Source organism: Lissotriton vulgaris, chromosome 1_1 (assembly GCF_964263255.1).
Source record: "Lissotriton vulgaris chromosome 1_1, aLisVul1.2, whole genome shotgun sequence".
In the NCBI taxonomy this organism is placed as follows: domain Eukaryota; kingdom Metazoa; phylum Chordata; class Amphibia; order Caudata; family Salamandridae; genus Lissotriton; species Lissotriton vulgaris.
Window position 1 is genome coordinate 731,475,641 of NC_141685.1, and position 27,891 is coordinate 731,503,531.

Sequence of the window (27,891 nt, forward strand, 5' to 3'; positions counted from 1 at the left end):
GGGAACTCGAGTAGAAGATCATTCGGAGCCAAGGTTGGCCCTGCTAGCTGGCATAACTAGCATATCTCACACCTCATCTTTTTCCACTGGAGCACCCTTCTTTCACTCTCTCCTGCACATACTTCCTTGCATCTCCTCCCTTTACCTCTACACACTCAACATACCCATTCACCTGTAAGCACTGCCTCTTCTTTAACTTTCACAGCGTCAGTATTTAGGCAGTTGTGTACCTTGTCCACACACTTATACTTAGAATTACATTTAACGTTGGCACACCTGATACGTGCTCTATTCCCTCTGCAGAGAAGCCAAGAATTGGATGAGCATTTATTCTGAATCCCTTATAACTCACCCACGTGCATTGTGAGAAATCTCCACTATCTTTGGCCTGAACTCCACAGCTCTCAATAGATACACGTTATAAATACCAACCTACTACCTGAACTCATACAGCCTGATTCAACAGCGCTTGATGGTTGCTAGTTGTAAACACCCACCCACAATCTGAACACGTGCAATCTGACATGTTTGAATGTGGATATAGAAATTGTTCTCTAATAAGGCCAATGCAATCCCTTAGAAATCAGGCTTAACCTTTGCAATCTTGCCCTACGTTAACACCCATAACTATTGACTTTGCCAGTACTTGTTTGCCTGTGCATATAGACATTTTGTGTGACAGGGCGGAAGCAAGGTCATTCCTTACCCTTAGAGGTCAGAGAGGCTTTCCCTTTGTAACTGTTGTCCATTATAAACACCCACGCACAACCTGAAATCACACAAACATATTGAGGCGGCTGCCCTCACAGTATGCACTATACACGAGTAATATGTTGCATGAAAAATACTTCAGGAACGTATCCTAGAAAAGAGGAAAAACAAGGAGGAATAATGATATTGCTCCTCGCTTTGCCTACCCTGGTGATGCATACCGCTTTGACATATTCCCAGGTCTACCAGTAATGGTAAATCTGGGAATGCTCCAAAATCCATGGGTGGGTGCGTGGGAACACCCACGTCCCACCCATGGAATGCCCCCCGGTAAACACAACACAGTGATTTGCGATGCGTTGCGTTACACTAGATTTATCAAGCCTCTCAGGGCCAGGCAAGGTGGCCTTGCGTGACTTGATAAATCTAACTTTAGTGTTGCATCGCCCTTGCGCCATGTTGCGTGGAACACGGGTAATGCAACAATATGATACATTTGCCCCTTAATAAATAGGGGAGAAGATGGCGGAACTCTGTGAGAGTCTGCAGTTAGTAACATAGGACTTAAAGAAGTAGGGGCATATTTACAAACCCCTATCGCCACAGGAATGTCATTTTAACAACTTTCCTGTGGTGACAGGGGTTTCACCTTATTTACAATGCAGCGTTAAGCCCCTTGACGCGGCTTAGCGCCGCCTTGTAAATAAGGCATCCTTTCTCGCTAATCTTAGTGTGACAGAGGTGGGCAATGGGTGTTGCGGTGGGCATTCTGCTGCAACACCAATTGATTTTGACGCTGACCCTATTTACAACGGTGCCATAAATAGGAGAAAGCACCAAAATTAAGACTAGGGAAAATCTGGTCTTAACATGGCAAAACGTCTTTATTTCTCCTTGTTTTTGCCGTTTCTAGGTGTGCTGCACACATAGAAAAAGCGCAACGCCATGAATTAATGTTTATGTGCAGGAAGGTGTTCCGTCCGGGACATAAACCACACACCTAGAAGATTAAAATCGCCATTTGTGATTGTTTATGTGCAGGAAGGGACACCTTTCCGCAAATAAATAATCATTCCCTCAGCGCAGGCACCCTTGCACAATGGAGCCTGGCATTAGCATTTTGTGCTTAACGCCTCACTCCGCCATTCCCTTGTACATATGCCCTGTAGTGTTTCTATGCCTTGTTTCTTAGACTTCACTAAGCATAAGAGGTCCAGAGAGATGTCTTATACCCGCAAGTAATACAAGAGACAAGGGACAAAGTCTGATTTCTTCACTCTTAAACGATACTCAAAGAGAGTTTGGGATTCTGCGTCCTTGTTGGAGGTGGTGCCAGTGCCTCTTTTCAGCTGGTGGGAGGATTTGGGTGTGTTGTAGCTGTCACATTGTATGTGTGCTTCATTTTATCGAGCCTATGGAAGGAATATTCTTTTTTTAACAACTTTTAGTAAGAACACGCAACATACAGGGGCATATTATCAAAGGGGTTTATCTCCGCTTTTTTGGCTTTAAAAGCCAAGAAAGTGGAGATAAAAATATCTCCCTATTATCTAGCTGTCGCTAACACCAGTTAGCGACAGCTTGTAGGAGATAGCGACCATCTTGGGCCCCGCTTTGCATGTCAGTGATGTTTATCACTAATGACATGCAAAGTGGGCGTGCCAAGATGTTAGCGACTGGAAACAGTCGCTAACATCGCTATCTCCTATTACCAACTTTTGGAGATATTCACGCTAAGCGCGAATATCTCCAAAAGCTAACACCTGCCCCTGAGCAGTTCTTAGCCATGTTATCCAATGGTAGGTGGATAACATGGCTAAGAGCATTAGCTCGGTAATGCATGAATATCGCTGACTTTTCAGCGATATTCATGCATTTCGGCCGATTTTTATCGCTTAGGAGATAAACCTTGATAATAGCAAGGTTCCTAAGCGATAAAAATCGCCGCAGCTCGGCGATAAAAATATCGCCGCTAAACCAACATAGCGATAATTATCGCTATTTGTTGGTAATATGCCCCACAGTAATCAAACTGACAAGTACTGGAAACATGCACAAGTCATGATAAACTGCAAGCGAGATCTGTCAGGAGTGGATCCATGTTCACATGAAGCAGCGTGGGCGCCCCGTGGGCAGAAGACATGTTACCCCTTAGAGGCAATCATGTCATTCTCACATGACATTTCCTTTACAACAATGCGAGGCAGCTCGAGTAAAGCAGTTGAGTTGTAAAGCGGTGTGACTACAGGGCAGTCGGACAGAGGAAAGAGAGCGAGAGTTAGTAGGACAGAATGAAATGCCAACCAGAGGTGGAAGATGATCAGCACAGCCATGGCTTTTCCTTCCTTTCACAATTCTTAGGACCGACGACATTTCAAAACTCTTCAGTTGTCACACATTCTTGTTCTGAACTATCAAAAAAGGAACCAATATCCTCTCCTAGATGACTGCCACAAACCAGCTCCATAGATTCATTTTCTCAGTTTAGATCTGTTGTTCCATGGTATTATGCATTATGCACAACTCCAAGCCATGTTGATTTATTAATTGAAGGACTTTCTTGGTTATTTAAAAATTCTGTAATTATGCAGGACCTGCATTATTTGGGATTTTTTTTAAATTCCAAATCAATCCCCATGCTGTCTTGTGAGCTGCCTCAGATTTTAAATCCAATTTATTATGCATTTCATATGCCATTGGTATTTCTTACCCCACCAGGTGCATTCCCACCACTGGGCCACCCATTGGGGTATATGTACAATGAAAGGAAGCAACAAGGAGCTGAGAGCAATTGTGCAGTGCCACGCTGTGTCATTTGAAAAATGCAGGGATGCACCATATTTACAAGAATATGGCGCACCCCTGTGTTTCCCCTTGCGCTAAAAAAAGCTGCCTAGCACCAACCCAGACACTGTTGCGACATGCTGCAAGGATGTGTGTGTTGCAGGGAATGATTGTTTATGTGCAGTAAGATACACCTTCCTGCACATAGAAAAAGGAACAAGCATTTGCAATGCAATAGGTCTCGCATTAATTAAGTTTGTGCTATTGGCATTGCTAAATATTGCAACACCAATTGCAACAAAAGTCTATAAATTGTAGGCCAAAAAAAATTGTATTTATTTTTGTAGCAATGGTGGCATGCTGCGGTTTAGATGAATATGTTTGAAAGTAAAGAGCGCCATAGTGCAATTGTTACAATAGTTAATTATGGATGCATTAATAATTGATGTGTGCACTGATGGCTGGTGGTGTGTGTGCCTCTAGAAACTGTGCACTGATGGCTGGTGGTGTGTGTGCCTGGTGAAAGTGTGCACTGACGTCTGCTGGTGTGTGCCTGGTGGAAGCGTGCACTGACGGCTGGTGGTGTTTGTGCCAGTGAAAGCGTGCACTGACGGCTGGTGGTGTTTGTGCCCAGTGAAAGCGTGCACTGACGACTGATAGTGTCGGTTGAAAGTGTGCACTGACCGTGTGGTTGTGTGTGTGTGTGGTTGTGTGTGTGTGTGGTTGTGCGTGTGTGTGTGGTTGTGCATGTGTGTGGGGTTGTGCATGTGGTTGTGTGTGTGACTGTGCGTGTGTTTGTTGTGCATGTGGTTGTGTGTGTGGTTGTGTGTGTGGTTGTGTGGGCAGTTGTGTGTGTGGCTTTGGGTGTGGTTGTGTGTGTGTGGTTGTGTGTGTTTGTGTGTGTGGTCGGGTGTGGTTGTGCGTGTGGTTGTTGGTTGTGTGTGGTTATATCACAGCATAACCATTAAACCTGGACGTTTTAACTCTTAAAAAGTTCATACAAATTGATGATAGTGCCTTTTCCTGGCTTCACAAACTTTGCCGCCTGCACATGTCACAGAGCTGCCTCGGTGCGGTATCCTCAGTGCAAAACCTATTAGCATTTTGCAGGACGCCCTGATTTCATTTCGTATAAAATGCCAAGAATCTTTTAGAAATCCAAACCTCTGTTCACTAGCTCAGGGAAGGATATTAAAGCATGCATTTACATTGCGACCAGTCTGCATGTAATCCTCGGCTGCTCTCTAGGAAACAAACCCATCACTTGCACTATAGACACTAGATTGCGCGCACTGAAAGAACAAGCACTGGCAAAATCACCAAGTTAAGTGGGCGCCTGCTAAAATATGGCACCTGTGTTAATAATGCTGAAAGTTTAGCGCGGGCCTCGGAGGCAGGACAGCACTGAGAAAGCTGCTTGATGCGTGGCCAAACAAAAAACAAGTATCACAGTACGAATTAAAGACAACTTGCAAAAAGAAATAGAAAATAGATAAAAGGAGGGAAAATCAAACAGTATGAAAGATAGAAGGGCCGGGAGAAGCACAACAAGCTGCAAGTCTACAAACTTCCCCCAATAACATTAGATGCTCCATATTTGGGACGCTCGAATCGATCCTGCATGCCATATGTTTTTTTTCTTGGAATTACACCATCAAATGCATTTACATTGTTGAAAACCAATCTAGAAACGAGAGCAGCTCGGAAGAAATGGCGTCCTGGAGCACGTATTTAATATAATTTGTGGTATAGTGCTTCGAAGTCCACATCAAGCTGGAATCCTAAAGAAACGGAATCATCAGCAAGTCTATAGAAGACACTTCGCGAGAGAAGCGTATGAGGATGGTAAACATGGTCTGGGTACACTCAGAGACCACTAATGTCAATGAACATTACAACCCTTTATAGACTATACAATATTACTTTTTCCAGCATGACCAATGAAAATATGGCAAAGATATCCTTGTACGGGACTTCAAACACGCTGTCCAGATAAGTCCGAGGGATTAGCTTTATGCCTGCAAAGTAAACAGAGCAGGTAAGGTGCGCAGGACAAGCATCCTGGCCTGCGGCGGGAGTATGGTGCAGCCGTCCATTCCCAGCCAACTAACCACTTAGGGAGCAGCTGTGAAGGTACCCCTGGGGATCTGCCTACACCAGACACCGGACGCAGGGGGAACTGCAGGGCGACGAAATGGAGACTGGCACAAACAAAACAAGTGCTCACCCAGAAATCCGTTATTTTGATCTATTTTTTCTCAGTTTGCATGCTATTGTTCAATTTCATTTTCATCCAAAAAATGTAGGGTGTTTTAACTGGAAATGTTAAAGCGAAAAATAGTCAGTGAAGTAAGACAAAAATCCATTGCGGAAAAAATGTGTATTTATTTTTGTAGCAATGGTGGCATGCTGCGCTTTAGATGAATATGTTTAAAAGTAAAGTGTCCATAAGATATGTGATGCCAGTGGGTCACTGGGACCATCCCCTTGGGAACACTATTCACTCCTCTTCACAGAAGGGGATTCCACTCAGTTAATTCACTTTATGGTATCATTTGTTTATTTAGCAGTATTCATTTTTTTTATATATATCTTGGTAGCAGTATATTTATTGTCATATACTTTTCTTCATAGAGGCATCGTTATGGTAGATACAATCCAATGCATTTCGGGCTACACATTGAGCCCTTCATCAGGGAATAACACTGAAAAAATAAGGTGAATATATATAACTGGATACTGCATTAGACAATCTGACATACATGGTAAATGCGGTTTCTAAATCAGATCTGCATGTTGCTAGTTTGAAAAGTAAAGTGTGCCATAGTGCGATTGCTACAATAGGTAATTGTGGATGCGTTAACAATTGATGTGTGCACTGGTGGCTGGTGGTGTGTGTGCCTCTAGAAATTGTGCACTGATGGCTGGTGGTGTGTGTGTGCCTGGTGAAAGCGTGCACTGACGTCTGGTGATGTGTGCCTGGTGGAAGCGTCACTGACGTCTGGTGGTGTGTGCCTGGTGGAAGCATGCACTGCCGGCTGGTGGTGTTTATGCCCAGTGAAAGCGTGCTCTGCCGGATGGTGGTGTTTGTGCCCAAGTGAAAGCGTGCACTGACGACTGATGGAGTCTGTTGAAAGCGTGCACTGACAGTGTGGTTGTGTGTGGTTGTGTGAGTGTGGTTGTGTGTGTGAGTGTGGTTGTGTGTGTGTGTGGGGGGTTGTGCCTGTGGTTGTGCATGTGTGTGAGGTTGTGTATGTGGTTGTGTGTGGGTTTGTGTGTGGTTGTGTGCGGTTGTGTGTGTGTGGCTTTGGGTGTGGTTATGTGTGTGGTTGTGTGTGTGGTTGTGTGTGTGTGGGGTTGTGTGTGTGGTCGGGTGTGGCTGTGTGTGTGGTTGTTGGTTGTGTGTGGTTATATCACAGCATAAACATTAAACCTGCACGTTTTAACTCTTAAAAATGTCATACAAAGTGATGATAGGGCCTTTTACTGGCTTCACAAACACTGCCTCCTGCACATGTCACAGAGCTGCCTCGGTGCGGTATCGTCGGTGCAAAACCTATTAGCATTTTGCAGGATGCCCTGATTTTATGTCTTATAAAATGCCAAGAATCTTTTAGAAATCCAAACTTCTGTTTACTAGCTCAGGGAAGGATAATAAAACATGCCTTTACATTGCGACCAGCCTGCATGTAATCCTCTGCTGCTCTCTAGGTAAACAAACCCCAAGCTCGCACTATAGACACCGGATTGCGCGCACTGAAAGAATAAGCACTGGCAAAAAAAGCAAGTTAAGTGGGCGCCTGCTAAAATATGGCGCCCGTGTTAATAATGCTGAAAGTTTAGCGCGGCGCCCGGGGCAGGACAGCGCGCCCGGGGCAGGACAGCAATGAGAAAGCTGCTTGATGCGTGGCCAAACAAAAAACAAGTAACACAGTACGAATTAAAGACAATTTGCAAAAAGAAATAGAAAAATAGATAAAAGGAGGGAAAATCAAATAGCATGAAAGAAAGAAGGGCCGGGAGAAGCACAACAAGCTGCAAGTCTACAAACTTCCCCTAATAACATGAGATGCTCCATATTTGGGACGCTCAAATCGATCCTGCATGCCATATGTTTTCTTTCTTGGAATTACACCATCAAATGCATTTACATTGTTGAAAAACAATCTAGAAACGAGAGCAGCTCGGAAGAAATGGCGTTCTGGAGCACGTATTTAATATAATTTGTGGTATAGTGCTTCAAAATACACATCAAGCTGGAATCCTAAAGAAACAGAATCATCAGCAAGTCTATAGAAGACACTTTGCGATCGAAGCGTATGAGGACGGTAAACATGGTCTGGGTACACTCAGAGACCACTAATGTCAATGAACATTACAACCCTTTATAGACTATACAATATTACGTTTCCCAGCATGACCAATGAAAATATGGCAAAGATATCCTTGTACGGGACTTCAAACACGCTGTACAGATAACCCCGAGGGATTAGCTTTTGTGCCTGAAAAGTAAGCAGAGCAGGTAAGGTGCGCAGGACAAGCATCCTGGCCTGCGGCGGGAGTATGGTGCAGCCGTCCATTCCCAGCTAATTAACCACTTAGGGAGCAGCTGTGCAGGTACCCCTGGGGAGCTGCCTGCACGAGACACCGGACGCAGGGAGAACTGCAGGGCGCCGAAATGGAGACTGGCACAAAAAAAAACAAGTGCTCACCCGGAAATTCGTTATTTTGATCTATTTTTTCTCAGTTTGCATGCTATTGTTCAATTTCATTTTCATCCAAAAAATGTAGGGTGTTTTGACTGGAAATGTTAAAGCGAAAAATATTCCGTGAAATAGGACAAAAATCCATTGCGGAAATCCTCCATCTTTAAATTTTAATATGATCCTCAAAGGGTTGTGCTGTGAGTTCTCAAATCAACCTAATTAACACGATGTATATGTATATATGTGTGTATATATGTACGTATATGTCCTTTGGTAAGAAATAAAATAAAAGTCCTTCCTTTTATTTGTAGATGGAAGAAGCGCTAGACAGAAACGGTCTACATGCTATAACTATATGTCTGTTTTTAGATAGTTAAAGTTAGACATTGACATAATACTTGGCCTTTTTTACATGAACTCTATTCCCTAATGAGCCTTAAATCCAAGAGTGAAAGAACATATCATCGTTTTAGGTACAGCCGATACATACATTTTTATTGTTTCGTACTTCACTCCGAGAACCACCTGAGCTGCTCAAACAAAGCAGCTGTAATATACACAGGGTGGCTACAGACAGAACCCAATGGTTGCAATTACACAGGACCTGCGGGGTTTCCAGGCCGGTACTAAATGCCATTAAGTGATTTTCACGTGAATGACTAGAGCACGCCTTCCTTTGTCTCCCTGAAAGGGCTCGTGCAGACATACACGTCTACAGGTAATTTGATGGATGCTGGTGCCGTGCCTGCTGGGATGTTTGTCTGCAAAGCAGACATAAAAGCACCACCGTATTGGAAGTAGACAACGTGGTTGAAAAGGAAGATAGGTACTTTTCAAACTACAAGAATCTGCATTTTGCAACAAAACCACAAAAAAAACAAGCACGAGAACATCAAAGCGGCCGAAAGGGGAGAAAGGAGGGGTACGCCGAGGTGACAAGGACTGGGCGAGAAGGGAGGGGGGAATTCCAGCAGGGAAAGTGATGGGAGGGGGGGAAGTATGGTGTATCGAGTGGTGTGCGCGCAAATGGTGATCACTTTCGCTGCCACTTTGATGTTCTCAGTGGCCGCGCGGCTCACTGAGAACATCAAAGCGGCCGCAAAAGTGATCAGCAGGCGGACAAATGGTGCGCGTGCCCGGCGCACATGCACTGTACCCGATCCGCACTTTGGGAGCACTTTTGAAAGCCCCTTACTTTATATCTCGCCAAAGCATCGCTAAGGCGATGGCTTAGGCGAGACCTAAAAACGGGGAGAAAAAAAGATATTTCTCCTTGTTGCGCCTCCCTTACGCCTCCCCGGGGAGGCGTACGTTTTTGGGGCTGCCTCGGAGTTATGATTCCTTGTAAATCTGAGGATGTGTCAAAAAGCCATGGGTGTTGCTGGGATCGCCCAAAGCAATACCCATTGCACGCCCCTTTAACGGAGAAAACTTATAAAGGGAACGATATTTACGAGGCAGCATTAAGCCATGCAAAGTGGCTTAGTGCTGCCAGGTAAATATGGAGTAAACCCATGTGTCACGGAGCGTCGTAAAAAGTGATGCTCCAATGGCGCAGTCTCATTGTAAATGATGCCATAATTTGGTAGAAATGGTAGCCTCTATTTAATAATCTTCTCTGTTGTTCTCCAATCCGTGTATCACCATTTAGGTTACTGAGACCAGCTGCACATTTGCAAACACCTTACACTGGTGATCACTCTTGCAATATTCAAATTTCAGCCATTTCGACCACTATATGCATCCTAATTGAGTCCATTTAACTTTCAGATGCCCCTATATTGCTTATGTCCTGATGAGACACTTGCACCCTGAAAAGAGTTGAAACGTTGTTGACAGCATAAACAGCAAACAAACTATGTTGCATCTAGAGCACTATATAAGAAAGTGGTCATAGACCTAACTCAATCATAATCAATTAATGAAACAATATTATAAATTGCAGGATTCAATCCTATGTAAAAAATGGAGAACAAATATATATACACATACACAGCCAAATGCTTATACATTCATTTATAGTACCCAAAATACTTTTACAAAAGACACACAGTTTCTCTTAGATAAATTAATTAGCAAAATTATTTATTTACATTCAATCAAAATGAAACAATACGAGCTAGGGAATACTGTCAAGTACAGTAAGAAAGTGCAGAAGTAAGTGCTCATGTGAAGAGGGAAAAGGAAAGATTCACGAAGAAAATCCAAATGATTTAAATTCAACTAAGGTACAATTCTCTTAGCAGAATGGAACAACGGGCCCGCCCCAAACAGTTTGTCATATGTTGTTAAACACATCTGTCACAGTATCACTGCCTCTGTGCAGACAAACAAAAAAGAATGGGGGGGGAGGGTGGGGGGTGGGGGAAGGGGAGCAGGGGGAAACGAAAAAGTGCAGGCCCCAAACAAGGGGGGCAGATCGTCGACGTTTCGACCCTGGCGCTGATATGGGAGGATTGACACCTCAGCTATGGGTCTTCTTCAGGACAGAATGGGAGGGGACCTAGGTTGCAGAAGGAAGGGGGTAGCCCCAGCAATGAATTTAAGCAACCCGTCAGTGGTGTACCACAATATTTCCAATTTTGTCTCACAAATTCTACTGTGAAAGTATGAAATGCAAAACAGATGTGTTGACCATTTTGCTTTGTTGATAACAATAATTAATTGCAGATAGTGATTTCGCTAATTATTTAAAAGTATTTGAGTGATACCATAAAGAACCTCTGCATATTTCGGATGTCAAGACAGCCATATTCAATTGTTTACATCTGTGGCTCACTTTATTTCAGCTGCACACAGGAAGATAACTACCCTACACTTTTCTCATTCAATGTAAGCCAACAACCTCATTTTCCAAGACAAAATATAGGTTGTTATGCCAAATGATTCTTAGGCCTGTTGTACTGGAAGTGGTGGATTCCTGGAATAAAGAACGTTGTTCTGCTGTACTGAGCTTGTTATGTAATGTTTAGGACGTCTCGTCCTTCTTGTATAGATCATCAGATGCATGTCCTCATATAGACCTCGTTTATGCAAACAAGATGTAGAGGTAATGGCCACGTGTATTACCAGTTGCCTGTAATGTGAACAACTCTAATCCCACCTAATTGCACAATTATGGAATTAGGGTTCATTTTATTCTTGGCACTGCAACACGAGACACTAATTATATCGAACAACAGGATAGGTAACGTACTTACTATCTGATGTTCCAGATGCTCCTGCAAAGGAGTGGTTTCACATTCTGACGTACCCATAAGCTGGCGAAAGTTGGCCATTCACAGCTACTCTTTACAGAAGAGCAATACAGACCATCTTGGCTCCAGCCGGACTGAATATTGTGAGTCTTTTTGCTGCTCTAGATTGGTGGCTGAATAGCTCCGTGGTTTGACGCATTTGAAATATTATGGGCCTTATTTACTAGTTTTTGCCATAGGGCAAAGTCACAAGCTTTCTTGCTGCACTGCGTCAAAATCAAAGGGCAGGAATGTGCCGTATTTACAACAATACAGTGCATTCCTGTCCTTTCATGGAAGAGGTGTGGCACAGCGGCCAGGGTGCCCAGCACCATGTGACTCTGGGCAATAGCTCCCTTAATCTTCCCGATGGCTCCCAGTGCCAGGACATCTCTAAGGAGGTATGCGCTTTACAAATGCTGGTATTTTATATTTTATTTGCCATGCGCGGGCGCACAATTTGGTGCCTAGTGCCAACGCGAACACCCTTACACCCTGGTGCATCCGTGTTTGCGTTGCATGAAATATATTTTTGTGCAGGAAGGGGCACCTTCCTGCAAAAAAACAATCCATGGAGGATTTTTCCTCTTTCTACGTGTGCTGCAGAATGAAGAGGAATCAAGATATTTCTCCTTGTTACGCCTCCCCTGGGAGGCATACAGTTTTGAAGCATTTCCAGGTTTAAAGATCCTTGTAAATTTGAGAATGTGTAAAAACCCATGGGTGTGGCATGGAAAAACCCACAACGCCCATGGAACGCCCCCTGACACAGTGTAAGGCAATGCAGCGACTGGCGCTACGTCGCCTTACACCATATCTACGAGGCCATAAAAAGGCCTCGAAGATATGGGTCTGCACTCTGCGCCACCGCAACGTCAAAAAAAGTGATGCACCAGCGGTGCAAGGGGCTTGTAAATAAGCCCTAAATTTAGGGTACAAGCAAGTTGCCAGTCCTCAGATGACCGATGTTCTAATAGAGTAATGACTGTAGTGACATGGATTGAAGTCACTTAGATTATGTGTAACAAGAGAATTATATCACTTGTAGTGCCATGAAGATGTGTTCGTGGGTTTCCTAAGCAACACATTCCACGAAGCAGTCACTCGTGTGCTGCACAACTGAAAGTACAACAAACACGGACACATTTGGTGCCTCTATACTGACAGTCTAGAGCGGAATGTGGAGTTCCACAATTGTAACAACACATTTACAACTAACAGTGCATAACTCACGTTCTCTTCCAGGGGATACTCGTTAATAGTCATAAGCACTGAATTATCTCCGCCCATGAGCGGGAACCCGGAACACATAAACAATATACATATATATGTGTAAATATAACCAAAAGTACATAGTACTAACTAATTATACACATATGCATGTATAATAACCATAATATGCAGTCTAACATATATACATAGGCTAATAAAGCCAAATCTTACACACGTTCTGAAGCATGAAAATATGCTATATATAAATGCAATAAACAGGCATGAGCCTAAAATGCATTTCATAACCATGAAAAAACCCTTTATTTTCATCAAAGAACCTGCTGTAAACAGTTATTAGCCTACAAGGCTGCATATGAAAAAATGTCTGTGTACAGAAAATCAGACTGGCACCCTGCCTTTAAGGCCCCAGAGAATCTGCACACTTTGCCTTTAAGGCCTCCAGGAGAACTCTGTTTCCATCATGCACCACAAGTGACAGTTAGGTCAGTTCTTTTTTCCGGCTTGTTCTGTGAGGAACCTGGAACTTGAGCTCTGCTCATTTGTAGTTTTTTCTGTCAGAAAGTTGGTTTTCTTGTCTTTTTTGACAAATATATTACTTTGGTGGTGGCTTAATATCTTTTTCTGACTAAACTTTTGGTGTTTTTTAGTCAGAATGCCACCTTTATTTTATAAATGTCCCTCCTGTGGGAAAAAGATGTCAAAAACTGATCCACACTCTGTTTGTGTGGTTTGTCTTCCAGCGTCTCATAAGGTGGAAGAGTGTTATCACTGCCTCAACCTTTCTAACAGGACTTTGAGAGAAAGGGAGAAAATGAGGTTGCTTGGCCTTTTGGAGAGAGAAAACCGTGGTGAGAAGAGTTCCAAGAGCTTCTCTGCTAAGCCATCTTCTCAACACAAACGTCGAAGAACAGCTTCTCCCGAAGGTAGAACTAAAACCATTGACTCCAGGGAGCGTCGCCGTCAAAAAAGGTGCGTCGAGATCCAGATCGCCGTCAGTGTCGGCGTTGAAGAGAACTCCATCGATGTTGAGGACTTCGCCGGTGAGGCAAGGTTCAGCGTCTCGACAGTCGCCGTCGAAATCTGTTTCGACGTCGAGACATCTGGTGTCGTTTGCAGTAAGGACGACGTCGGGGGCTCAACGTTCGACGTCGAAGGATCGTATGAGATCGACGTCGAGGGAAGAGAGGCGTCCGACGTCGAAGGATCGAGTGTCGACGTCAAAAGGTGCAACGTCGAGAGGGAGTCATCGATCGACGTCGAAGGAAAGACCGAGGTCGAGAGAGAGACGTATGTCGTCATCGGGGAAAAGGTCGATGTCAAGAGGAAGAACAACGTCGAAGGATTCGACGTCGAGACCTAAGAGGAGAAGATCAAGGTCTCCATCACGACGTAGGTCGACGTCGAAGTTTGCTTCGGGCTCGAAGCATGGAGTGTCTAGGTCTCCCCCACCTGAATACAGGTCGGCTTCGAGACTATCAAGACCCGCCTCTCGGACCTCACTTAGGTCTTTGTCGAGGTCAGAAATAAGTCCACAACCTTTAGTGGCGTCTTCACCGCAGGACCAGCAAGTCGACAGGTCTGCGGTGGGTCAAGAGACAGTGCACCAGGACTCTTCTGTGGTGGCTCATTCTGGCTCAACCTCAGGGCAGTTGTCAGATGACAGACAATTGGTGCCCAGACAACGGACTCCATCTGCCTCATTGGTCTCTGAGCACAGTTTAGTCTCCGGAGCTTCCAAGTCTTCAGCAGGACTGCATATTGTGCAGGTTTCACCTGAGGTGAAAATTGCAAAAAACACAGTTGATGGACAGAATGTAGAACAATGTCATACATTCACCCCAGTACAAGGATCTGGGCCAAAATCCATCGGTTTTTTGCACTCCACACCACCCTGGGTTAGACACTGGCTATATGCAAATCAGCTCTGACCCTGTGCCTCATGGGAACAGTCCAGTCCGAACTACCAAGCCATGTCTTTCCCAGACCGGAATCAAGCATCCAAGGACCGGTTTCTGGCTATCAGCCTTCATCAGCCTGGATAGCTTGACTCCAGTGGTGTGGAGAGCCTGGGACTCACGTCTGAGTATACCCAGCACACTTGGGGTGAAAATTGCAAAAAACACAGTTGATGGACAGAATGTAGAACAATGTCATACATTCACCCCAGTACAAGGATCTGGGCCTAACTCCATCGTTTTTTTGCACTCCACACCACCCTGGGTTAGACGCTGGCTATATGCAAATCAGCTCTGACCCTGGGCCTCATGGGAACAGTCCAGTCCGAACTACCAAGCCATGTCTTTCCCAGACCGGAATCAAGCATCCAAGGACCGGTTTCTGGCTATCAGCCTTCATCAGCCTGGATAGCTTGACTCCAGTGGTGTGGAGAGCCTGGGACTCACGTCTGAGTATACCCAGCACACTTGGGGTGAAAATTGCAAAAAACACAGTTGATGGACAGAATGTAGAACAATGTCATACATTCACCCCAGTACAAGGATCTGGGCCTAACTCCATCGTTTTTTTGCACTCCACACCACCCTGGGTTAGACACTGGCTATATGCAAATCAGCTCTGACCCTGGGCCTCATGGGAACAGTCCAGTCCGAACTACCAAGCCATGTCTTTCCCAGACTGGAATCAAGCATCCAAGGACCGGTTTCTGGCTATCAGCCTTCATCAGCCTGGATAGCTTGACTCCAGTGGTGTGGAGAGCCTGGGACTCACGTCTGAGTATACCCAGCACACTTGGGGTGAAAATTGCAAAAAACACAGTTGATGGACAGAATGTAGAACAATGTCATACATTCACCCCAGTACAAGGATCTGGGCCTAAATCCATCGTTTTTTTGCACTCCACACCACCCTGGGTTAGACACTGGCTATATGCAAATCAGCTCTGACCCTGTGCCTCATGGGAACAGTCCAGTCCGAACTACCAAGCCATGTCTTTCCCAGACCGGAATCAAGCATCCAAGGACCGGTTTCTGGCTATCAGCCTTCATCAGCCTGGATAGCTTGACTCCAGTGGTGTGGAGAGCCTGGGACTCACGTCTGAGTATACCCAGCACACTTGGGGTGAAAATTGCAAAAAACACAGTTGATTACCAGAATGTAGAACAATGTCATACATTCACCCCAGTACAAGGATCTGGGCCTAAATCCATCGTTTTTTTACTCTCCACACCACCCTGGGTTAGACACTGGCTATATGCAAATCAGCTCTGACCCTGTGCCTCAGACGTGAGTCCCAGGCTCTCCACACCACTGGAGTCAAGCTATCCAGGCTGATGAAGGCTGATAGCCAGAAACCGGTCCTTGGATGCTTGATTCCGGTCTGGGAAAGACATGGCTTGGTAGTTTGGACTGACTGTTCCCATGAGGCACAGGGTCAGAGCTGATTTGCATAAAGCCAGTGTCTAACCCAGGGTGGTGTGGAGTGCAAAAAAACGATGGATTTAGGCCCGGATCCTTGTACTGGGGTGAATGTATGACATTGTTCTACATTCTGTACATCAACTGTGTTTTTTGCAATTTTCACCCCGAGTGTGCTGGGTATACTCAGACGTGAGTCCCAGGCTCTCCACACCACTGGAGTCAAGCTATCCAGGCTGATGAAGGCTGATAGCCAGAAACCGGTCCTTGGATGCTTGATTCCGGTCTGGGAAAGACATGGCTTGGTAGTTCGGACTGGACTGTTCCCATGAGGCACAGGGTCAGAGCTGATTTGCATAAAGCCAGTGTCTAACCCAGGGTGGTGTGGAGTGCAAAAAAACGATGGATTTAGGCCCAGATCCTTGTACTGGGGTGAATGTATGACATTGTTCTACATTCTGTCCATCAACTGTGTTTTTTGCAATTTTCACCCCGAGTGTGCTGGGTATACTCAGACGTGAGTCCCAGGCTCTCGACACCACTGGAGTCAAGCTATCCAGGCTGATGAAGGCTGATAGCCAGAAACCGGTCCTTGGATGCTTGATTCCGGTCTGGGAAAGACATGGCTTGGTAGTTCGGACTGGACTGTTCCCATGAGGCACAGGGTCAGAGCTGATTTGCATAAAGCCAGTGTCTAACCCAGGTTGGTGTGGAGTGCAAAAAAACGATGGATTTAGGCCCAGATCCTTGTACTGGGGTGAATGTATGACATTGTTCTACATTCTGTACATCAACTGTGTTTTTTGCAGGTTTCACATGAGGCTTCACCTGAGCGTACAGAGCAACCTATTAACATGTCACCGAGGTGGCTGGAAAGTCTTAGACATTGGAAGATGCGTTCAGATGTGGGACCAATGGGAAAGAGGGCTCCAGTCCCTCAGACGGAGCTGCATAGAAGATCACGCTCGAAATCCCTTGTGAGAGAGAGATCACGTTCAAGGGAGCGTAGGAGGCAGCGATCGGCAACTCCTCAGAGGCGGCGTAGAACCCCTTCACCTTCTTCTACGGCATCTTCTTCTTCTGTAAGATCTTCATTTAGAGACTATTCTCCCACTATATCATCTACTCCTCCTTCCAGAGTGTCTCCTGTGGATGATTTGAGCACATTTAATGATGTGTTATGTCGTGGGGCAAATAAGTTCAACATCAAGATGGCAGTTCCCCAAATGGCAACGTCAGTTATCTTTGAAACCCTGCATCACAAGACGACTGGCAGGCCTCTTCTGCCGTTAGTGCCCGGTTTGATAGAACCAGCAATGAGAACATTCTTAACTCCGGCCACGGTGGGTTCAGGTCCTTCTAGGATTGCAAAGAAGTACAAGGCTCCAGAAGAAGATCCAATATTTTTGCGTTCTGACCCACCTCCAGACTCACTGATTGTGGCGGCAGTCAGAAAAGCGCATTCTGCAGCATCTACCTCTTCTGCTCCACCTGAAAAGGATAGTAAGAGTATGGATTCCTTGGGGCAAAGAATGTGCAACACCTCGGGGTCAGTTATGAGAGTGGCCAGCGCGGCAGCCTTATTGGGCCGCTATGATCGTCTGCTCTGGGATTCGGTGGCTCGTTTTGCGGATAAACTCCCTAAGGAGGATCAGAAAGACTTCATGGAAATTGTGGAAGAAGGAGGATTGGTGGCTAACCAGAGCATTAGCGCGGCTGCTGATGCGGCGGATCTGTCAGCTCATGGTTATGCACACGGTGTTTGTGCTAGGCGTTCAGCTTGGCTTCGTCTTACTGGGATAAAGCCTGAGGCTCAGAGAAAAATGGTAAATTTACCGTTTAATGGTTCGACTCTGTTTGGATCTCACGCTGACGACGAGATGGCTAAAATGAAAGTGAAGTTGGACACTCTTACGGCCGTAGGTCTTGAAAAGAAGAGAGAATTTAAACTTCGGGGCAATTTTCGTCCCTTTGACAAGAGATCTTTCCAGCAGAGGAACCAACAGACAAATTGGTCCTCGCAAAACCAAGGCCAGACTCAACAGAGGTCGCAATTCCAACAGCGACGACCTGGACGAGGCAGAGGCAACGGAAATAGGCAGCAGTCATCTGCTACCAAGCAGCCTCAAAAACAATGAACGGAGGCTTCCTCTGCAACCGTGTGCCACTCCGGTTGGAGGAAGTATTGTGTGTTGTCTGGACGAGTGGAAACAGATCACAAAGGACAGATGGGTACTGAGTATCATTCAAAGCGGGTACCTTTTGAGATTCAAGAAGCCGCCCCCTGTTATGCGTCCTCTAACGAGGTGACAGTGGAATATAAAGCGTTTACAACAGGAAGCGAACATCCTTCTGAAGAAGAAGGCCATAGAACCGGTACCATCTCAGCAGAGATGTCAAGGCCTGTATTCTCAATTTTTTCTCGTAAAGAAAAAAGGTCCAGCTACGGAGTTCAGACCCATTCTGGATTTGAGACGGTTGAACAAATTCATTCAAAAGGAGAGGTTTCGAATGCTGGCTCTTCATCAGATCTTCGCTCAGTTGCACCAGGGGGATTGGATGTGCTCCATCGATCTGAAAGATGCTTATTTTCATATTCCGGTATCCAGAAAACATCGCAAGTTCCTCAGGTTTCAAGTAGCTGCTCATCATTATCAGTACGCAGTGCTCCCTTTCGGCCTGAGATCAGCTCCCAGAACATTTTCAAAATGTATGGCGGTAGTTGCGGCTTGTCTTCGAATGACGACGGATTTTCATATATCCGTACTTAGACGACTGGCTTCTGAAGAGTTCATCCCCATCGCTACTGGAAGAACATCTATTGATATGTCTCCATCTCATGGGCAAGTTGGGTCTTCAGGTCAATTACAAGAAGTCCATAATGAACCCCACCCATGAAGATCCACTACCTGGGTGCTCAACTGGACACAGTAGAAGAAAGCGTGTGTCCTTCGGAGGAGAGGTGGTCATCCATCAAGGTGAAGTGTTTTCTTCTCCTTCAGTCTGCACGTCCGACAGTCCGGCAAGTGTCCTCTCTCCTGGGGTCTATGGCATCGTGCATCTTCATCGTACCAAACGCACGTCTGCATATGCGTCCGCTACAGCAGTGTCTGGAAGATCAGTGGAAACAGAGGAAGGGATGCTGGGTGGATCGAATCCATCTCCAACAGTCTGTAAGAGAATCCATCCGGTGGTGGATGAAGAAGGCACACTTGATGAAGGGAGTTCCTTTTCATCAGGACCCACTAACGCAGACTCTGATTACAGATGCCTCTCTCCAAGGTTGGGGGGCGCATATGGGCCCTCTGCAGGTACAAGGGCTATGGTCAGACTTCGAGAAAGGATATCACATCAATCTACTCGAACTCAGAGCGGTCCATCTTGCTCTCAAGTCCCTGGCTCCATCTCTAAAGACTCGGTCCCTCCTAGTACAAACAGACAATACAACTACAATGTATTACTTAAACAAGCAGGGGGGTACCAGATCCAGGACTCTGTCCATAGAAGCCCAGACCATCTGGCATTGGTTACTTGCACGAGACCTGTCCATAACAGCGATTCACCTACCAGGGAGTCTCAACTCACAGGCGGACGACCTCAGCAGAGACTTCGTCGAAGCGCACGACTGGGTTCTCAGCGAAGGCTTCGCGCACAGCATTTTCCAGGCTTGGGGAACTCCAGACATCGATCTGTTCGCAGACGCGGCAAACGCAAAATGCCCCTTCTTCGCGTCCAGGTTCTACCAGAAAGGGTCTCAAGGGAATGTGCTTTTATAGACTGGTGTCAAAACTTGCTGTACGCCTTTCCACCGACACCGTTGATACCAGCAGTGATCAATCGGTTGTACAAGACCGACTCCAGAATGATTCTGATTTGCCAAGAATGGCCACGCCAGTGGTGGTTCCCAGATCTCCTCCAGTTGTCAATAATGCCACACAGGAGATTGCCGTGTCGCCCGGATCTTCTGTCCAAACAGGAGGGGCGAGTGTTTCATCCCAATCTGCCCTCCTTGTGCTTGGCAGCATGGCTCCTGAAGTCATCCAGTACGGGCACTTACAGCTGAATCCGGAGTGTATGAACATCCTTAAGGAGGCAAAGCGACCTTCTACAAGACAATCCTACGGATTTAAGTGGAAACGCTTTTACCTTTGGTGTCAGAGTAAGGGTCTGGACCCTATTCATGGTCAAAAACAGGTGATCTTGCCTTATCTACTTTACCTTGCTGAATCTGGTTTGCAGTTTAGTTCCATCAAAGTCCATCTTGCTGCAATAACTGCTAATAGAAAGTCGCCACAACAGGTGTATCCTCCAGTCAGGTCCCCTTCTCCACCTTGGGAGCTTAATGTGGTGTTGACTAAGTTAATGGGTCCCCCCTTTGAGCCCATACATAAAGCGTCTTTACAACACTTATCTTGGAAAGTAGCGTTCCTGGTGGCCATCACTGCTGCTCGTAGGGTGAGCGAAATCCAGGCTCTGTGTTGCAATGAACCGTACACTATTTTTCATGGAAACAGAGTGGTACTCAGAACTCATCCTGCTTTCCTGCCTAAGGTGGTGTCGGATTTTCATATTAATCAAACCATAACATTGCCTACTTTCCTCCCAAACCCTTCAAGTCCGGCTGAACGGGATCTACATTCATTAGATCTGAAAAGGGTTTTGAAGTTTTACTTAGATAAAACAAAGTCTTTGAGACACATGGACTATCTTTTTGTGAACTATGGTCCTACAAATACTGGTTTGGCAGCGTCCAAGAGATCCATTTCTAGATGGATAGTGTCATGTATCCTACTGGCTTATCAGCTAGCCCACAAGTCTTTATCAGGTAGACCTAGGGCGCATTCTACGAGGGGGAAAGCTTCTACCACAGCTCTCCTTAGGAATGTGGCTATGTCAGAGCTATGTAAGGCAGCTACTTGGCGTTCAGTGCATACGTTTACACGCCATTACTGTCTAGATTCTGATGCACAGTTTGATGCACAAGTGGGACAAGCATCCCTCAGGAATTTGTTTGCTAAGTCTAGCTAATACTATGTTTTGAAAGTGTAGCTATGCATTTATCTGTTCGCCCGCTCTGGTGGGTATGAGCTTGCTACTCTATTCAGTGCTTATGACTATTAATGAGTATCCCCTGGAAGAGAAGGATTGGTTACTTACCTGTAATCCTAGTTCTCTTCCAGGGGTATACTCATTGAAGTCATAAGCACCCTCCCGCCTCCCCGGGTGAGCAGTAGCATTGAGGTTATTTGTATTATGAAGTTTTTAAATGTAGATTCCTACTAAAGTTTATTGTACCGTACAAAAGAACTGACCTAACTGTCACCTGTGGTGCATGATGGGAACAGAGTTCTCCTGGAGGCCTTAAAGGCAAAGTATGCAGATTCTCTGGGGCCTTAAAGACAGGGTGCAGTCTGATTTTCTGTACACAGACATTTTTTCATATGCAGCCTTGTAGGCTAATAACTGTTTACAGCAGGTTCTTTGATGAAAATAAAGGGTTTTTTCATGGTTATGAAATGCATTTTAGGCTCATGCCTGTTTATTGCATTTATATATAGCATATTTTCATGCTTCAGAACGTGTGTAAGGTTTGGCTTTATTAGCCTATGTATATATGTTAGACTGCATATTATGGTTATTATACATGTATGTGTGTATAATTAGTTAGTACTATGTACTTTTGGTTATATTTACACATATATATGTATATTGTTTATGTGTTCCGGGTTCCGGCTCATGGGCGGAGATAATTCAGTGCTTATGACTTTAATGAGTATACCCCTTGAAGAGAACTAGGATTACAGGTAAGTAACTAATCCTTCTGGCCCACAGTTCTGGCCTTGGAATATATTCTTCACTGTTTGCTTTGTCCACCATTTCACCAGGAAGATTAGCAACTCTAAATTCAACACTTGTCTGCAACTCTATAAACATTTAGGTCTTGAGTGTCCACTGAACGCATGTGAACTTGTCATGTCAAACCAGACATTTGTACACTCAGGGTGCCTAGTTACTGTGGTCAAACTCAATTTTTATTACCTACTGTTGATGAGACTAATCAAAGTTTGCATTTCTCTCGTCTTCTATAGTATTACTGCTGCAAGAAAGATGAACCCGAAGAGGAGGAGGAAGAGGAGGGGCGACCAGATCCTGCCGCCTGTTCACGCTTCCCTTGTGCAGCACACAGCCTGGATGAGCAACAGGAGCAACCCACTGAACCAAATCACCACCTGCCACAGGCTACTCGCAATATGTGCCCCACCTGCTCCCCTTACGGCTCCCCTTTTTACATACGGACGGCGGACATGGTACGCAATGGAGGGGATAGGATCACCTATACGCCTACGCTCTACAAGGACACTCGGCCACTCCTCAGTATGGGTGGGACTCCGAGTCAGTCGGTGACCCGACCAACTCTCAGCCGCAAGGCCTTTGCCAGCCCCAGCACTATCACTACTGAGGTGTGAACAACCAATTTAAATGAAGCATGGGCACCGAAGAGGATATCCACGTGACACCTTGGGTAGATATCCTTCCAGGATAAGAAACCCCAAGAGTGAACACCCCTAGAACTGAACATGTAGACACTATGAAGAAGGATTGAACTTCCCAATTGCCCTCAGATCCCGAAGGCGAGGAAATGTTGAGCTTTAAACCTTTTTTCAGCATGGGATCTTTCATAGATTTACATGCTTGCATCTCCTGCCAGCTGAAGGGGATAATCAACATAGCAATTACTGTTTTGTCACCTAGTTCTTCAACTTACACTTGGGACTTTTCTATATATCTTCTTGAGGGCTATGAGTATGTATGTGAACAATAATATATCTATGTGCCAAACAACAGATACTCTTCCAAGAAACTTGGGGCATCCGTTTTACCAGAGTGAAATGAGCGAGATCAAAGACTGCAGCACGCTTTATGAGGCCAGTGTGGTTGTAAAGACCATGACGTGACACCCAAGGTGCAAATGGCAAAGAAAAGCATCGCACTTTTCCACTCCTACTAAAAATGGGGTGACACTAGGCTGGCCTGGAATGTTTTCATTACCTTTTTCATTATTATTGGAACGGGTGAGGGAGGGGGGTTTGGGTGCACGCAGGGACCAGCAGGAAGAGGTGACAGCCTTGGACTCTTATACTGTGCTTGTGTTACAAAAACCTGATATGCAACAACCTCTGTCCCCACCCCAATCTCCACCCCGAATTCCCTAATCTTTGCGCGTAGAGAAATGGAGGATTTAATCGAGAGATCTGCTAAAATGTGTCCTTGGCATGTGGGACAGGGACAATATGCCTGGGCAGTCAGTCATCTGACTGTAACCACAAGACTAATTCCATCATTGTGTAACCAGCTTTTAAGACTTCACAATGCAAAGATACGGCAAAATGAAAGACTTCTAGTTCTCCCATTATAATTTAAAAATCATAATTGATACTTAGGCCTAGATTTACTAAGCCTTTGCGTCACCCTTAAGACGCACTAGGCGACGCAGGGCAACGCAAAGGCTTATATTGGAAGCCACAAAGCTACTCGAGGCCTGATTTGCATGGCTTTGTAAAGTAATGTAATGCAACACAACTGCTTGCCCATGGTTATGTTACATTTCAACTTGAGAGGAGTTCCATGGGTGGAGTATGGGCGTTCCCATGCATCCACCCATGGATTTTGGGGAATTCACAGATTTACTATGGCTGGTAAACCTGACAATGCATCAAAATGCTACGACTTCCCCAGTGAGGCATAAGGAGGAGAAATATCTTTATTTCTCCTTCTTATTTTCTCTTTCCACATGTGCTGCATTCTGCAGCACACGCAGAAAAAGGAAAATGCCTCTAAGCATTTTTTTTTTGCAGGAAGGTGCCCCTTCCTGCACAAAAACAATCCGGCCCATAATGCAGGCACTCTTGCAAGGGTGCCTCCGTTGGTGGCAGGCAGCACAGGGTACACCAGCACAAGAAGTGCTCCATATCTTTCTAAATATGGAGCATTTCTGCTCTTTCACGCAACAGAGCGCTGCAGCTTTCTTTGCTGCCCTGCGTTGCGTGAAAAAATGGTAAATTATCCTCTTAATGTCCCGAAATGCAAATGCCAGAACATAACTGGCAAATCGAATTGCTGCCGGCTGGAGAATTTTGTGTCTATTGACCTGGCGACCGACATTTAGTAATGACCAGCTGTGATCACAGTGCCCAAACTCTCTTCTGCACACCTTGCCTGACTACTGGCGATATAAAGAGTTTCCTACAAATCAACAACAATAATTAAAAACCACCGGATTAACCACTAACTTTGAGGCCATAAAGCGCTTTAATGCCTCATCCTGGGTAGTAAGCAATATATAAAGTGAATAACTGTACAATACAATTTGATAACACAATCCTGAAACATATGGGGAAATCTGATGCTAAAACAGTCCTCCTTGATTGCTTGGATGAGCAGTTTATTTAAAGCTTGCTTTCGCAATCACAACAAATTGTGTTGTAGGAAGCAGGGAAAGCACCGTATAGTGAATAGTTGACATATCACTGCTGACGACTGTAGTAGTCTTATTTCACTGAATAACATCAGGACTAATAAACAAATCAGCAGAATTGAGTGGCCATATTATTATTTTAACATCAAAACGAACACGCTACAGCGTCACTATGAATAATAGGATTCAGGTAATAGAGCAAGTACTATTTTAAAACTTATGTCATCCCAGGCGGTGTACTAAATGCCGCGCTGTCTCCGCAGCCTAGGTCATTTCTTTGAAGGTGCTGGGTATGGTGATTGTTTCTAGGAGCCAGGGATTGCACAACTGAATATCAACACCAACAATATCATAGTGGCATACTGATATCGTGGACAGCATATCGAGGCACAAAATACCAAAAGATTGGTGCATATAGGGATGAATAGAGTTACTGTTGCTAACTCCACATCTACGTACCTTAAAAATATATGTACCGCATAGGTAACTATACATGGAGCTGAGTATGGAAAATCTAGACTAACTTACCAGGTGATATTTTGTTTTCAATATTCTGTCTTCGACATTCCATCCCATCGATTTTGTTGATTCGTTATTCAGGGGGCACACCGAAGGGAGGGCAGCCAACATTTGAAAGAATGACGGTGAGGTGGCACATTGCAAAGTATATTGCTATTTATGGCCTGGCCTCTCATTAAGAAGGCAGCCTCCAAGTCTCATGTGTTCTTAAATACTCTGCCAGGGACTTGTGCCTAAATTAAGCACCAGGTGCTACCGCAGAAAGTTATTGGTCGACCTAGAAGCATCCCATATGAGGCGCTGAAGCCAGAGACAAATCTCTAGAGGCCGATCATTAAAATATGCCAACATTGGATCAGAAAATTAAATCGTTAACGTTTCACAATTTGGGTTCCTGCTCACATCTCCCATCCCATCTCTCAGTCTTTTACTCTTGTTGCATTTATTCCTCCTTTCTTGCCTCTTCTCCTACTCCCTTTTCCCCCATAGTTCAAAACCCCCACAATGCCTGTCTTGCTCATTTGGTTATGAAGGATCTGTACCACGTCTCTAATAAATGCGGTACTGCTGAATAACTCTCTCAAGAAAGTTCCATCTATCTAAAAATGTGTTTGTTGGAGGGCTGACTCTTCCAGAGAAGTTATATTCACAGTCTGTTTTTATGCTACAAACCTAATTCTCCGGTGATGATGTGTTAGTGATCTGTCTCTCTACAAGTACATCCTGCACTGTGTAGTTTTTATACTGTCTTAGTAGCAGGCGAAGGAGAGACCATCACTTGCCCACCGTGTTTCCCACTACCTATCAGGGTAAAGGACAAACCTCGCCAGTATGCGTTGAGTGAACAGCACAAGATCCCCTGGATGCAAGTTGGGCTGGTGCATGCAAGTCACAGTCCAGCCCCTTAAGTATTCCTGGACCTGAGGTAGCATCAACATCCCTGCTACATCCCCTCCCACAAAAAGAGAAATACCACGAAACCTCTTTATTGTCAACCTTTTTGCTAGAAATCACACTGTGTAACAAGTTACCGTCTTCTTTATTTGACTGCTCAATAAGCATCATTTGGTCTCGTTCAGATTCATCCTCGCTGGATCCAAAAAGAAAGCATCTGTCATCAGTAAAATAGTGGATTGCGCTGCGGTCCACCCAGGCAAAAGGGATTCAACAGAAAGCATACCAATGGATCATAGAATTAGAGGAAATGCCCATGAGGAGAACTGAAGTCCCTGATAAGTCCTGAAATCTGATTACACCATTGCAGTTGCAGCTGGGGGGAACCAGCCAAGCCTTCACCCACAAGGGACACAAATCTCAACTAACCATCTGCCCTCCATGATAGCCAAGTAATAGGAGAAAGAGGGTAGCTGTAGGTAGGGATGTTACAAACAAGGCATGGGTTGAAGGCGTATGGTACATGTTGGCAATCTTGAACTTATGTCGCTCTGGAGGCCATCATGGCCAAAGGTAACAAATAAATCCAGTTAATGTGGTCTGGACCATTGCATTGAGTAATGTGACCATACACTGCTCTTTAGGGTAAACACTCAACTGTCAGTTTCAGTCCAGAATATCTGACAAGTCTTAAGCGAAGTTTGGATGAACATCTGCCAGAAACAAAGAGGTGCATCTTGAACTTTCTTATTTAAAGTAAGAAAAAACTTTCAAATGCACGTTCAAACATATAGCAAAGGGGTTTTTCAAACAGGATCTTATCTTCAAAGCTAAGTCGTGTAGAGTTGGCAAGGGAACAAGTTATTGCAATGTAAACAACACATGTATCCCTATATCACTGATCTCACATGTTTCTTTATCAGAAGTGAGTATCTTATCCAGTCCTAGTTCATGTTATTTTTTAATGTGGTGCATTGTTTTGTGAAAACTCATACTAAATTTACTACAATAAAAAGCAAGACATAGATGATTATGACTGGGCCGGATAATTGCGACCTGTATGTAAACCTGTTTACGCACAGGTCGGAATTACGAGTTTGGCTGTATTTTAAATATCTCAGTTGTTGCTAAATTTCGGCAGGCCAAACCTGCTGAAATTTAACAGGGGAAATTGTTGGTATTTATTGTACAATGAGGATTTTGGTGCTTTAAACACCTAAACCTGCATGTTATTCCCCACAAACTTGTGATAGGTGTCATGGCGCATGATAAATAACATACTCTGTGGTATCATTATTTATCATGTGCAATAAATTACACCTAAACTCATAAACAGGCCCATAGAGTAATATGAACTACTCACACCCTCACCAGCGCAACCTGAGCTCTCTGTTATTGAGAAAGTCTTCCATGTCAGTACAGTCTTGATGCTGTCACTATGTCTCTGTCTATGAAAGCTTTTAGATCAGATATCTCTAAAGTTAACACAAATTGACCTGGTATCGCTCAAGTGGCATGCCCAGTCCTGGAAAAGCCACACAAGAATGAAAAGTGCATTTAGTGTTGATCCCTATATTTAATTCCCTTTTCTGAGTTTCTCCAAATTCAATTTTCTACAGTTGGGTTGCATGAACACGCTCCCTGAAATATTTTTTTACACTTTGTGTGTGTATGTGTATATGCATGCACGTGGTGCGGCATCGAGGTTCCTTAGGGTAGAATAGATGATGAGCACCGATACTCCTCAGTACGTTGCAACTTTTAGCCAAAATGGTTCTGACCCTTTCGGTTCTCATACAAACGGAGTAAAGTAGCCTTACTCGTGTGCTGCATGTGACGTGATTTTACTTCAGCACACCAAACTGTGTGAGGTAATACATGATGTAAGCTTGGCATTTAGGTTTTATAGGCATAAGACAGGCCAGAGTGACAAAGCTTAGTAGAAAGATGCAACTCT

General features: G+C 44.8%; 1 protein-coding gene across 1 annotated transcript in view; it reads left to right on the top strand.

The window, feature by feature from the left end:
- The window catches only part of LOC147747723 (protein FAM163A-like), a 317,877-nt gene extending 292,269 nt beyond the window's left edge, over positions 1-25,608 (top strand). Inside the window, exon 4 of the mRNA XM_086955311.1 lies at positions 22,135-25,608. Within this exon, the coding sequence (XP_086811437.1) occupies positions 22,135-22,512 (378 nt within the window). The 3' untranslated portion in view covers positions 22,513-25,608. The remainder of the gene's footprint in view (positions 1-22,134) is intronic.
- Positions 25,609-27,891: the final 2,283 nt, after the last annotated feature.